General features: G+C 40.2%; 1 protein-coding gene across 1 annotated transcript in view; it reads left to right on the top strand.

The window, feature by feature from the left end:
- The window catches only part of EDIL3 (EGF like repeats and discoidin domains 3), a 95905-nt gene that overhangs the window by 40348 nt on the left and 43535 nt on the right, over nucleotides 1-12022 (top strand). Inside the window, exons 3-5 of the mRNA XM_041471103.1 lie at nucleotides 4504-4659; nucleotides 5742-5886; nucleotides 10270-10454. Of these exons, the coding sequence (XP_041327037.1) occupies nucleotides 4504-4659; nucleotides 5742-5886; nucleotides 10270-10454 (486 nt within the window). The remainder of the gene's footprint in view (nucleotides 1-4503; nucleotides 4660-5741; nucleotides 5887-10269; nucleotides 10455-12022) is intronic.

Here is a 12022-nt window from a genome sequence, read left to right as displayed (position 1 = left end):
TCTGAATTTAATCTTCTTTTTTCCTGTGGTTCTGAGGTTTGTAAACCATGCTGAGAAGTTACTGATGGCCTTTGTTTTGTGCAGCCCTTTGGACTTGTTTATGAAAAACAAGCTCCTACATTAACTCACAGCTATCAGAGGAGCTGCACGCACACCATGCAGATTTGCAGGACTGGTTCTGAATTGCCTCTGAAAATGGTGCACTGTACAATCAACAGGAACTCTTAAAATTACCTTGTTCATATTACTACTTTCTCTTAGAGAAAAAATCTTCCTCATTTATTTCCTTTGCAATATGGATTTTTTTTTTCCCAGGTTCCAGTAAAATCTAATTGGGTATATCTTCCTCGGTGTAGACAACAATTTAGCATCCCCAAACAGATTTGAGTGAATCACTGGAGTCCAAAGCATTAGTGAAAATTGTTTAATAGATAATCACTCCTAGAGGACCAGTGCTGAGAGTAGTGAGCACAGCACCCTGGTCCCTTTTTCCCCTCCTGTGGAGAAAGGCCACGACTCTGTAACCTGCTGTGACCATCAGAGTGCTCTGTGTAATCATGGAGTTGGGAGGATTTTGGTGGTTCAAACAAACAAGATTAGAAGGAATTTCAGGGACTTCTTACACTAAAGAGTTGATTTTATTCCCCAGCTCTCAGTCATACACTGCTCTGGAGGGTATCTGCCTCAAGTGATTTTATTTGATTTGTTTTGGCTACGTGGATGAATTCAACATGCAGTTTTTTACCCAGCTCAGGATCTGAAGTGGTGTTTCTTGCCAGAGTCCCTGAACTGACATAAACTGAGCTGACTCCATACCTGTGCTCTCCTTGTGCTTTCCTCCACACCAGCACAGTGACTTTGTACCATCCACCCTGTGTGTGGCATAATCCAGTTCTTGTAGAGTCAGATTTAAATACATTGGTGTCTGACTACTGGCTTCAATTTACACACAGTTTTATGTGAGCAACTCGGTGTTCATCACTCATTCCAGTGCCAGAAGTCCTCCTCACTGACATGCAAAGGCCATCAGAGCAGATTCCACAGCCTGCAGGTGTCAAGCAGACCCTTATCCAAGTTTCTAAAGTTCTTCATGGCATAAGGTTTTAGGGCACAGGGTGCGCTCGGACTGCAGCCAAATCCCTGGCATATCCTGGGGGAGTCAAATCCTTTGGAAGTGACTGGATGCAGGAGAGCCCTCTGAGGTGGTGCTGAATGCAGGCCCTTGAGCAGAGATCAAGTGTCATGTCTGAATCCATTGCTCTTCAAAGAAATTTAAATGGTAAATGTTAAATGGCAAAACTGATCCTTTCTTTCTTTCTTTCTTTCTTTCTTTCTTTCTTTCTTTCTTTCTTTCTTTCTTTCTTTCTTTCTTTCTTTCTTTCTTTCTTTCTCTCTTTCCTTCCTTCTTTTCTTTTCTTTTTTTTTCTTCTCTTCTCTTCTCTTCTCTTCTCTTCTCTTCTCTTCTCTTCTCTTCTCTTCTCTTCTCTTCTCTTCTCTTCTCTTCTCTTCTCTTTCCCTCTGTAAGTAGATTCCTCAAATGTCTGTGCCTGAATCTTCTTCTTGCAAGGCCTTTACCATGCCTTATTACTTAAATTACTTAAATAAATCTCTCAAAACACTATTGATCTTCTCTCATCATTGCTTTTTTTCCAGTTCATCTAGACAATGATAAGGGATCCTTAAGAAGTGAATCCATTACCTATTTTAAAAATATATGTTATTCTTTTGTTCCTATCCTGGTGACTTTCACCTCTTTGTTTTAAAACATCACACATGTAATTACAACGTATAGTTTTCTGTCCTGGATCTTAATCCACAAATCAGACCTTCCTGAGCTTTTTTTTTCCCTTACAATTGCCACAGAAAAACACATTTGAAAAAGTTTTTATTGCTGAAGGATGTAGTTCCCATTTCTTCAGAGCTTCCTACTGAAGTATATTAAATAAGAAAGATTTTGGCCCATGCTTTGTTACAGCCATTGATAAAGTTGCAGCAATTTCAATTTTTGCTGAGGTTGAATTTGAAAAATTTAAAACACATTAAAGAACCTAAGGATACAAAGGGAAAATTAATTCCTGATGCATCCATATTCACTGAAAAGCATGGCATTAGCCCAGTAGGGATTTCTATATAAGCAAGCCATGCATTTGAAAGCATTTCTTTTTTCCCACTTCATTGGGATTTTTCTGCAAACGTTGACAGGATGTGTAGAGCTTGGAAAACAAGGCAGCCTGGTTTTATTTCTTATGTTGCATCAAGTTCAATACTGCTTAAAAATAAATCTCAGTTTGTGACTCAAAGGATGGGCACTGATTAAGAAATCCTCTAAAAGGAAAGATTCTGCAAATGGGAATAGGACATCCAGTGGTTAATGCAGTGGTTTCATTAGAAATTATTCTTTGAGAGTAAACAGGGAAATAAAATTCCCATAAATTCTCATCCAAAACCCCAAAGATTATTACCTGGAAATAGAAAAATTGGTAATTAAGCTGAAAAAAATATTAGTTATTTGCATCACTGGATCAAAAAAAAATTTGTTTGGTGTTTCTTTATACATTCCTTTTCCCATGCACTGAAATGTGAAGAGGCTACCAGACAGCAAATAATCACTCTGGTTTCTGTTTCCCTGTGCTTTCTAATTTAGTTTTGCAGATAGTATTCACTTCATTATTAGCAATTTTGTAAATACATGGAAAATTGGTTTACTTGCCTGTTAATTAATATTCTAAAATTCCACATAGAGAATTAACTACTCATAAGAGACTTGCATAAATCTTTAACTGGATATTATTCCATGTTAGCTACATTTTTAATGTAGTTATGGGACTAATAGTAGTCTCTGGAGCTGTCCTTTTAGAAATATAACATATTTATTTTATTTTGTTTTCCCCTCTGGGGGACCAGAAACTGGGGAAAAGAAGTTTTCCAAGGCTGAAAAACATAATGAATGTCTTCTAATTTATACCTGTCTGAATTCCTGTTGTGAGTCCTTTCCCCCACTGGAGTTTCAAATATTCCTGAGCTTTCTTGGTATATGTGGGGAAGATCCTGCAAGAAATCTGGTGGTTTTGTAGAAGACTTCTCTCTCAGTGGGCCTAAACCTCGAAAACACACATTGTTAATCCAAATGTATGTGGGTGTGTAATAATTCCTTATAAGGTGAATTTGGTAAAACTACACCAAAGGCAACTATAAAAAAAATAGCACAGAAATAGCTAGACTCATTTTAAAAAAATCCCAGAAGAAACTACAACATTCTACAGTTTGGACAAAGAAACCAGAGGTTTCCTCCTGTATGCACAGAGAGATTTTAAAACACCAAAGCCTGATCATCTTACATCCTTCACAGAGGTTAAATTTTATTACCAAGGAGGAGAAAGTCTTCAGGGCACAATGTAAACAATAAAGCAATTAAGGTATTTGGACAGCAGATCTGCCTCTGAGTCCTCCCATACCTGTGCTGGGACTGATGCTCCAAAAGTGAGGACTGCACTGGGTCAGCTCCAGCCGCTGGGGAGCAAAGATAAAACTCATTCTGAGGAGACAAGTGTTAATGTAGTGTAATGCATTATTTACCCTGTCCCAGTTGTTTGCTCGCCAGTATTTCCACTCATCTCTTTGCACTGCACATCTGCCTGCACCTTCACACAACTCTCACGGTGCGGCAGCTCTTTGCTGAGCTTCATTTGGTGCAAAAGTCACAGGTTTCAGCTGAAAGGGAGGGAGTGCAGCTGCCACAGACTGTCTGACACTGTTGGGTTTGAATATCACACCCTGAGTTGCCAAGGTTCCCACTGCCACAGGTGATTAAAGGAGGCAGAATTAAGGCTGCTGGAGTAATGTTGAATTTGTTCACTCTGAACAAACCTTCATTTTGCACTTCAAGGAGTTGTGTTCAGCTCAGGCAAGCACACAAGGAGTGTTCACATCCACTGATTGATATTTTGGTATTGACTGCTTTAGGATTAGCATCTTAGCCTTGATCACTAGGTATATGAATTTTCAGTGAGTGTCAAGGAAAAGTCTAATTTCTTTGTTGTCAGAACTTCCATGTAGTTTTAGTTTCACATGGAAGTTTTACTTGATGCTAACTTAGGATCTTTTGTATGGTGTTGCAAATTGGCTTCTAACAGAACAGAAGATATAGCTTTTGGTAAGTGGTCACCCTATTTCATTTCCCTTTCAGGCAGGAAATATGTAGGAGTAACCCCATATGCCAAAATTAAGCAATATCCCAGTAATATTCTGTATATCCATAATATATTTGCATACATACAGGAAATAAGCATAGTCCAAGCTTTTGGTTCAATTTTTTTCATTCGTTTTATATATTTGCACATGAAATTCATGAAAGAGAAAAGAATTAATGCAAGTACAAAATAGTCATTTAAATGCTACAGCTATGTTTTTTTCCTCTCATTTGGGAAAAAAAAAAAAAAAAAAAAGGGAATGAAAGGAATCAAGGATTGTGTCCATGAGATTAGCAGTGTGCTGTTATTTCAGATAAACCTCCAGAAGAAGATGAGAGTCACTGGAGTTATAACCCAAGGTGCCAAGAGGATTGGAAGTCCAGAATACGTAAAATCTTACAAAATTGCCTACAGTAATGATGGGAAGTCATGGACAATGTACAAAGTAAAAGGCACAAAGGAAGACATGGTAAGATAAAGTCATCTGTTACTGAATGCATCTCATGGTTTAGCTGCCTTCAGAAGTATGAGATGTCTCTGGTATTTAAGTCTAATTGCCTGGCAGTATGATATAGGTTTCACTGTTATTATTTTTCTGTGGGAGAAAAAAAAAAAAACAACAAATTTGCATTTTCTCCCTGCTAAGAATTTCTTATACTTTAATTGATGGTTGCATAAATACTATTTCCCCAAGCTAGAATAATCCTGTTTATTACACTTAACTGATTTTCATATTAATTAGTTTACCAGTAATTACTCATTGCTCTGTTTTCAATTTCATTTTATTGCATTGGCAGATTAGCTTTAACCCTTGGAAACACAGATCACATTCATCAATGCTAATCTCTGTGCTGCACAAACAGTATCATCCAGCGGGGTGTGTGTGTTTACAGTTTATAGTTACCACTTATTTTTGATGGAGCTGTGCACACAGAGCAGGAAAAAAAAACCTTTACTGTGTAAGTTTGCATGGAACTCAGGCACTGTGCAGCATTAGATGTAGTTTCTCCATTATGAAATTAAGATGTTGTATGAAGAGGAGCATAATGAAGGGGAGAAACACAGCAGAGGGATGACTGGCTAGAGTGAGGGGTGAATAGAAAAATGATGATGGGTTTAACTCATCCCCTCTGTGATCAATGGTGGGGTTACAGTGCATTTCAGTGGGGGCTGGATCAGGTTTTTGAACCAGCAGGGAAAAAATAAACATCAATCAGAGCAAATAATTGCAGGCTTAATTGAGCTGTGACTATTTTATACATTAATCAAGAGAAGAAGGCATAATTTAGTTGCATTAGGAGCTTCAGTTTCTGGGAGTGACAAGACAGACACCTTGGTTTGGCCCAGGTGGCAAACCCATCACAATACGGCACAGCAGGACATTCTGCTGGGAAAACTTGTGTCCGGCATGGCAGTGCTAAACCAGCTACAATCTGGGAAAAACCTCTCACAGACAGAGCAATTCAGGTGCTTTTGAGACACAGGAATTCAGTGGGACTCCAGGGATCCTCCTGACACTTTTTTTTTTTTGTTGTTGTTGCCTCGCTGTAGGTGTTCCGTGGGAACGTGGACAACAACACGCCGTACGCCAACTCCTTCACGCCGCCCATCAAGGCCCAGTACATCCGGCTGTACCCCCAGGTCTGCAGGAGGCACTGCACCCTCAGGATGGAGCTGCTTGGCTGCGAGCTCACAGGTGGGATCTCCACAGCCCTCCATCCCCTCCAGCCGCTCCCGACCGCGCGCATTTTGTCCCCACTGCGAGATGCGCTTGGCCAGCCTGAGTTTGTCTAGCTGCTTTCATCCTCTTTCTCTAGCTTAAAAAATCACAGAATCACACAATCACTGGGTTGGAAGAGACCTTCAAGATCATCCAGTCCAACCCACGCCTCAACACCTCAACTAAACCATGGCACCCAGTGCCACATCCAGGCTTTTTTCTATACCCATCCAGGGGTGGTGACTCCACCGCCTCCCCAGACAGACCATTCCAGAACTTTATCACCCTTTCTGTAAAAGCCTTTTTCCTAACATCCAACCTAAATTTCCCTTGGTGCAGCTTGAGGCTGTGTCTTCTGGTTCTGTCACTGCTGCCTAGAGAAAGAGATCTACCCCCACATTTTCTTTTTAATGTCTTCCACTTCTGGAACCACAATTTCGAGTAAGTCCTTGCCGGAATGACTAGGAATTGTTTTGCTCAAAGAACTGTAGAAGCTAGTGAAGTAAATTAATTTCAGTGGTCTCCTAACAGTGTCAAGGCCATAATTTCTTAAAACTGTGGACAGCTGAGGCTCAGCAGAGCAATTTCAACCTTACTGAAGGAAAGGTACAATTACACAGACTAATTCAGTTTTAATTCCAGGTGGTCTGCCTTGGGTGGAAAGGCACTTTGAGGGGCCTGCCTTCTCTAACATGCCCTGGTGAGAGAGGAGAGTGAGTGATAAACAGAGGGAGACATGCAGCATTGAATCATCATAAAGGCTAACTCCTTCTTAGGACAAACTTCAGCAAAATGTTCAATGCAATCTGCTTTAGTTTCATAAATAGCTTTACTTACCAGGACCACAGTCAGATCTCATTGAAAACCAGGATCAATGTTAGTGGAGCCAACCATCAATAAATTAGGCATTAATTTTCATGGCCCTGTGTTCCTGCCTTGCTTGTGTTTTGCACATCATTGTGTCCTGCTCTCCCTTCCCTTCACAGAGTATTGATGTGAGGGGAGAAGCAGATCACAGCTACTGCTTATTAGAATGCCTTTATTCATTAAGCTGTTATTAATAGCAGCATCAAGCTGTAGTTTTTAACAGCAGATCAGTTGTGTGTGGCTGGTAACAGCAGCTCACACAACAGTGTCACTTACTCCTGGAACTCACTCTTGCCTTCCTGCAGGCAGCCCCTGCAGTGTGCTGCTCACAGTCGTGTTTGTTGCTTCCTGTGCAGCAATTCACCCAGCTCTTGGTGTTTGGGGTTTCTCAATACCTGCAGAGGGATGCTGGCCTCCAGAAGCTACACATCCCTGTGGGACTCACTCAGAGAAAGCTCCTGAGAGTGTAAATTTCATCTCCTTCAGGCATGCTGTTCCCTGGTAACTATTTCTTGATCCTAATGATGCTTTGTTACGGCAGGCCTAGAACAAAGGTTAGATGGATCAGCACAGAACCTGAAAAATAGAAAAGCCAAAACCTGAGCCCTAACTAACAGTCCCTGTAGGCAACGTTCACACAAAACTAACACACAGGGGGACTTTATCACACCTGCAGTTAAATATATGTTTCTCTTTCCCCATTTGTCCTCAGAACTGTGTAATCTGGAAAGGAATTCTATACTTGTTATTTATAGGCCAGGTTGGGGCCTTAAAACATCAAGGTTTAATGAAAAGTGTCCCTGTCCATGGCAAAGGGGTTGGAATTAGATTTGCAGCTAGATGACATTAAGGTCCCTATCATCCCAAACCATTCTATGATTCAAAAATATGAAGAAAATTTTTTAAATCTCTCAATTCTTAGAAACAAAAAATATCACAGTATGAATCAAAACAAAATCACCATTGCCCTCAAATAAGTGACATATGTTTGACAGACTTTTGCCAACACTACACAATTTTTTGTCCAAGACAAGATTCATGAAGTCTGTTGAATGCAGATCCATTAGTGGGTTTGCCTTTGCTACACTGGATATTGAATATTTCCTTTGAGGGTTTGAGCTTTTTCAAGCTTTTTCAAAGGAAGAGGTAGATGAGGGACATAACATGGATACAGACTGAAGAGTAAAAGATTCTGCCCTCTGAAGAGTCAACAGAGAAAAACCTTTGTGTTTATTCCTCCAATTTTCAGGTGCTAATCCCCACTCTTTCTTGTTATTTCCATTCTCCTGTTCCATCAAGCTAGACCAAATAGGACCTGCAAAGTTATACCTAGTTAGATTTAAACATACAGAGGCATCAGGTATAATTTATCACAGAGGGAGGTATCCAAAGCATCTCAAACATTCCAGCCTAAGATGCTCCACTGGGTGTAGCCGTGTGTCTGCATCAGCTATCTCCGACTTCAACAGATTTCAAAAATGAAAAATGGAAATTGAATCCTTTCACAGGGACGTTGAAAAGCAAATTTAAAGGTACAGTGCAGTGAAGAGGATATGTTTCAGGGAGACATAAGCATTGTTATAAACACACACCTGTGGGGGATGACACAAAGCCCTGGGCTGGTTTGATGACCCCATCCTTTGTGCTGCAGGTTACGGCTCTGTCAAAAAATCTCCTGTGGCAGGGGCTGGGAAGATGCTGCTTTCTGTGACACAGCACCAAGACATCCGTGTGTGCATCACGTTTGCCTCTTCAGATTCTCACTGTTCTTCTCACTTTCTCCCGTTACCTTTAACAACTGTCTTCCCAGCCCCTTTGGGGCCACAGAGAAGGCAGGCGAGTGTAAAATCCCATTAATTCATGCACGCATGCACAGGCACATAGGCAGGCACAGCTGTTGCTTCATAAATCAATAATAATACTCAGAAAAGATAGAACTGGTTTTGATGGATTGGGCCAGCACTGAATCACAGCTTTGACAACCCATGGTTTTGTGACAGGAGCCTCCTTAGCATTCCTCGGATGAAACATACTTGCTGACAATCCTTGTGATCCTGGAGTGATACTTCAGAATTTAATAATAAGCAAAGTCCCTCTCCAAAGCAGCAGATTAGTCTCTCTTACTTCTATTATCAATTGCTTCCTCCCACTCCCAGGAAAATTGTTTTGTTGTGTTTTTGAATGAGTCTGTTCTACAGACAAGGCTGTGCCATTTCCATTTGTGCACTGAGAATCAATTATGTAAGACTGTTTTTTGGGGTTTTTTTTCAAAAGTTAACTCTGTTTTCTCTTGGCTTTTCATTTGTTTGTTTGGGTTTGTTTTGTTTGTTTTTGGTTTTCTTTTTTTAATTTAACATGAAGCATGTCAATATTCAAATTTTAAATACAGGAGATACTGCATTAAAGATCATGTTGCTAGTAATACAACTGCACATATGCAGCTTTTTTTGACTGCTGGGACAGGAAGGAAATGAGAAAAAGCTTATTTTTTTATCTTCCCATCTCTGTCTTTTCCATCTTTCACTTTACCCCAATTACCAAGTGCCACTCCACCTCTCCAGCCTCACATCCACCTTTCCTGTCCTCTTAGCGGCCTTCTCTCTCTCAGCAATTTGCCTTTCTTTTTCTGATTTCTTTGTTTAAATCTCAGAACCTGCAGTCTCTGGTTTCCAGTCCTTTTTGTTTCAGTGCTGCCTCATCTTGTTTTCTCCCTCTTCTGCATCCAAATGTGCCTTCCACATTCCCAGCACAGAGCAGCAAGGCAGAGGAACACAGAGCCACTTATCAATTTTTATTTTTATCTTTTTTCACGCTGAACAGAGAAGGGAGAAGCCCAAGATCTATCTTTTCTACAGCAAAATAACTCAATGGTGTGGGATGTCCACAAACAAATAAGCCATTAACTATCGATTTCTCCTAAGTGATATCCTCCTACTATCCTCCCTCCACAATTCTTTTTCTGTGAGCTCTCCCTCCTTCAGTGGGATTTTGGGCTTTCTGGATTTTTACCTAGATGTCAAATTATTCAAAAGTGTAAAAGAGCTCAGTGCTTTTTAACATCTTACTGCAGCGGTGCTTTTAAGAAAAAATAATGTTTGTTCAGTAAGCAAACACATGGTGGATGTGAGGTGGCATAAAAGCATAAGGAAAATCAAACAGAACAGGGGAAACAATGTTTTCCTGCGGGAGAGGAAAATAAAAATAAAAAAGCACAGACAAAAGTCATCTTTTCATTTTGTTTTGCATCATAAATTTATGCCAGAATAAAATATGTTGAATTCTCTATCTTGATTTTGACTCACCTGAGCAATTGTTGACGCAAAGTGCCTTGAGTTGACTATTTTTCATTTATTTGTTTTCGACCGTCTTCAACAATAGTCTTGATTACATCTTTTTCTTCAAGCATTGCAGGCTTTCTCTGCCATAACAGAAAACCTAAACGCCTGACAGAGATAAGCAGGTAGTGCCACTGATCTTGCCCTGCTGTTCCAGGTTGCTCTGAGCCCCTGGGGATGAAATCAGGACACATCCAGGATTTCCAGATCACTGCCTCCAGCGTTTTCCGTACCCTCAACATGGACATGTTTGCCTGGGAGCCCAGGAAAGCCCGGCTGGACAAGCAAGGCAAAGTTAACGCCTGGACCTCTGGCCACAATGACCAGTCACAGTGGTTGCAGGTAAATTTTCACGTGGATTTTCCCAGATGTTTGTCTTCTTTTTGTTTCAGGCATGAGGATGGTTCTCTAGTGCAGTTTTATAGTCAAATTCTTCTGTTTCTGGCTGCAACCCTTCCCAAATCTGCCACAAGCTCTGAAAGCCCAACATATCTTCATGTTTTTATTATCACAGCTGCAGGGAAATCTACTCAGGGATGCCTCCACTAGCCCCAGTTTTCCTTTGTTAATGAACAGAAATGGTGGTTGCAGATCTGATTCACTGAATTCCCCTCATTTGTTGAGAGAGATGAGTTTATTTTCCTCCCTTCTGCCCTTCCAAGGCTTCCTGGAAAAGCATATTTACTTTCAGCTCGGTGCACCTTAGCGAATCCCACGCGTAGAAATTATCTTTGTCTAATTGAGGCTGCCCAAAATTAATTTCTGACAGGAGACTCTGGAGCCAGCAAGACTGATTCAGCCCCTGAATCCATTATAAACCTGTGCACAGGGGTTGTTTTCAGCCCAGGAATGATTCATACAACTCACTAATGTGAGAGATTTCAATAAATCACCAGTGTGGAAGCTTGTTTGACCAGCCACTGACACATTTACATTTTTTGAACTGTTGAAAATAGCAGTGTTTTCAGTCAGCTGCCACTTTGCAGTGCAGCTCTCAGTGGGAAGCCTCAATAGCACCAGACATGGCTACTAACCCCCTGCAATCTCTCCACATATAAATTATGACATATTAGCCTTTTTTTGCCTACAGCTGCTAAGCAAGTTAGGAATATGATTACTGGTTTATTTTTCTCCCAAGTTTACACACTTTCCATAAAAGGAAGGAGAAATTGCCCTATCTATTTAACTTTGGAATTGCTGGAGATCCTGGAATCTGCTGAAATTCTTTTAAAGCAGAATGTTGAAAGAGCAGTTAGTAACTTTGGGAGAGGATGAACATTTTATTGCTGTGTTTTATGGTGGAGAAGCAAATGAAAATGTTTTTCCACAGGAAAGAGAGGTGGTTGCATCATATTTTAGCCCCATCAGTCAAACCAAGGGTGTGCAGAGGCTCCACAGAAATTTCCTGTTGTGTGTTCTTGCTCCTGTGGATGACAGTGTATTTTTAATTAACTACAGATGACAAGGGGCTGCATAGTTAATCCCTATATTTTCAAAACTTTCAGGCTGTTGTATTCTTTGTATATTTGAATTTACCTGAACCTGCAAATTTAATCTGATCAGTTGCACTGTCTCTTCAAGTCTTTGAACTACAAGAAATAATATTTATTGTCTGGTCAAAAAGAAAGCTGTGAAGAAATACTCGTCTTTTAGTTAGTTTTTCAAATGGCTATGAATTGAGTTCAACAACTCCACAGGAATATTAACAATCTACCTTTTCCTGAAAATCATTATACATAATGATATTTCCTCAAAAAAGGATCCTAACATTTAATGTTTGGGAAAAAAGTAAAAGAAAAAAAAAAAGCCACCAAAACTGAAAACCAAAAGGCATTAAATCCACTTGTTTTTCAGTGCTTAAGGTGGTCATTAGCTCCTGCTACAGGCTGGTTATTCTGAATTCAGGCCAT

Source organism: Pyrgilauda ruficollis, unplaced genomic scaffold (assembly GCF_017590135.1).
Source record: "Pyrgilauda ruficollis isolate IOZ18807 unplaced genomic scaffold, ASM1759013v1 scaffold256, whole genome shotgun sequence".
NCBI lineage: Eukaryota > Metazoa > Chordata > Aves > Passeriformes > Passeridae > Pyrgilauda > Pyrgilauda ruficollis.
This window is presented reverse-complemented; position numbering and strand designations above follow the sequence as displayed.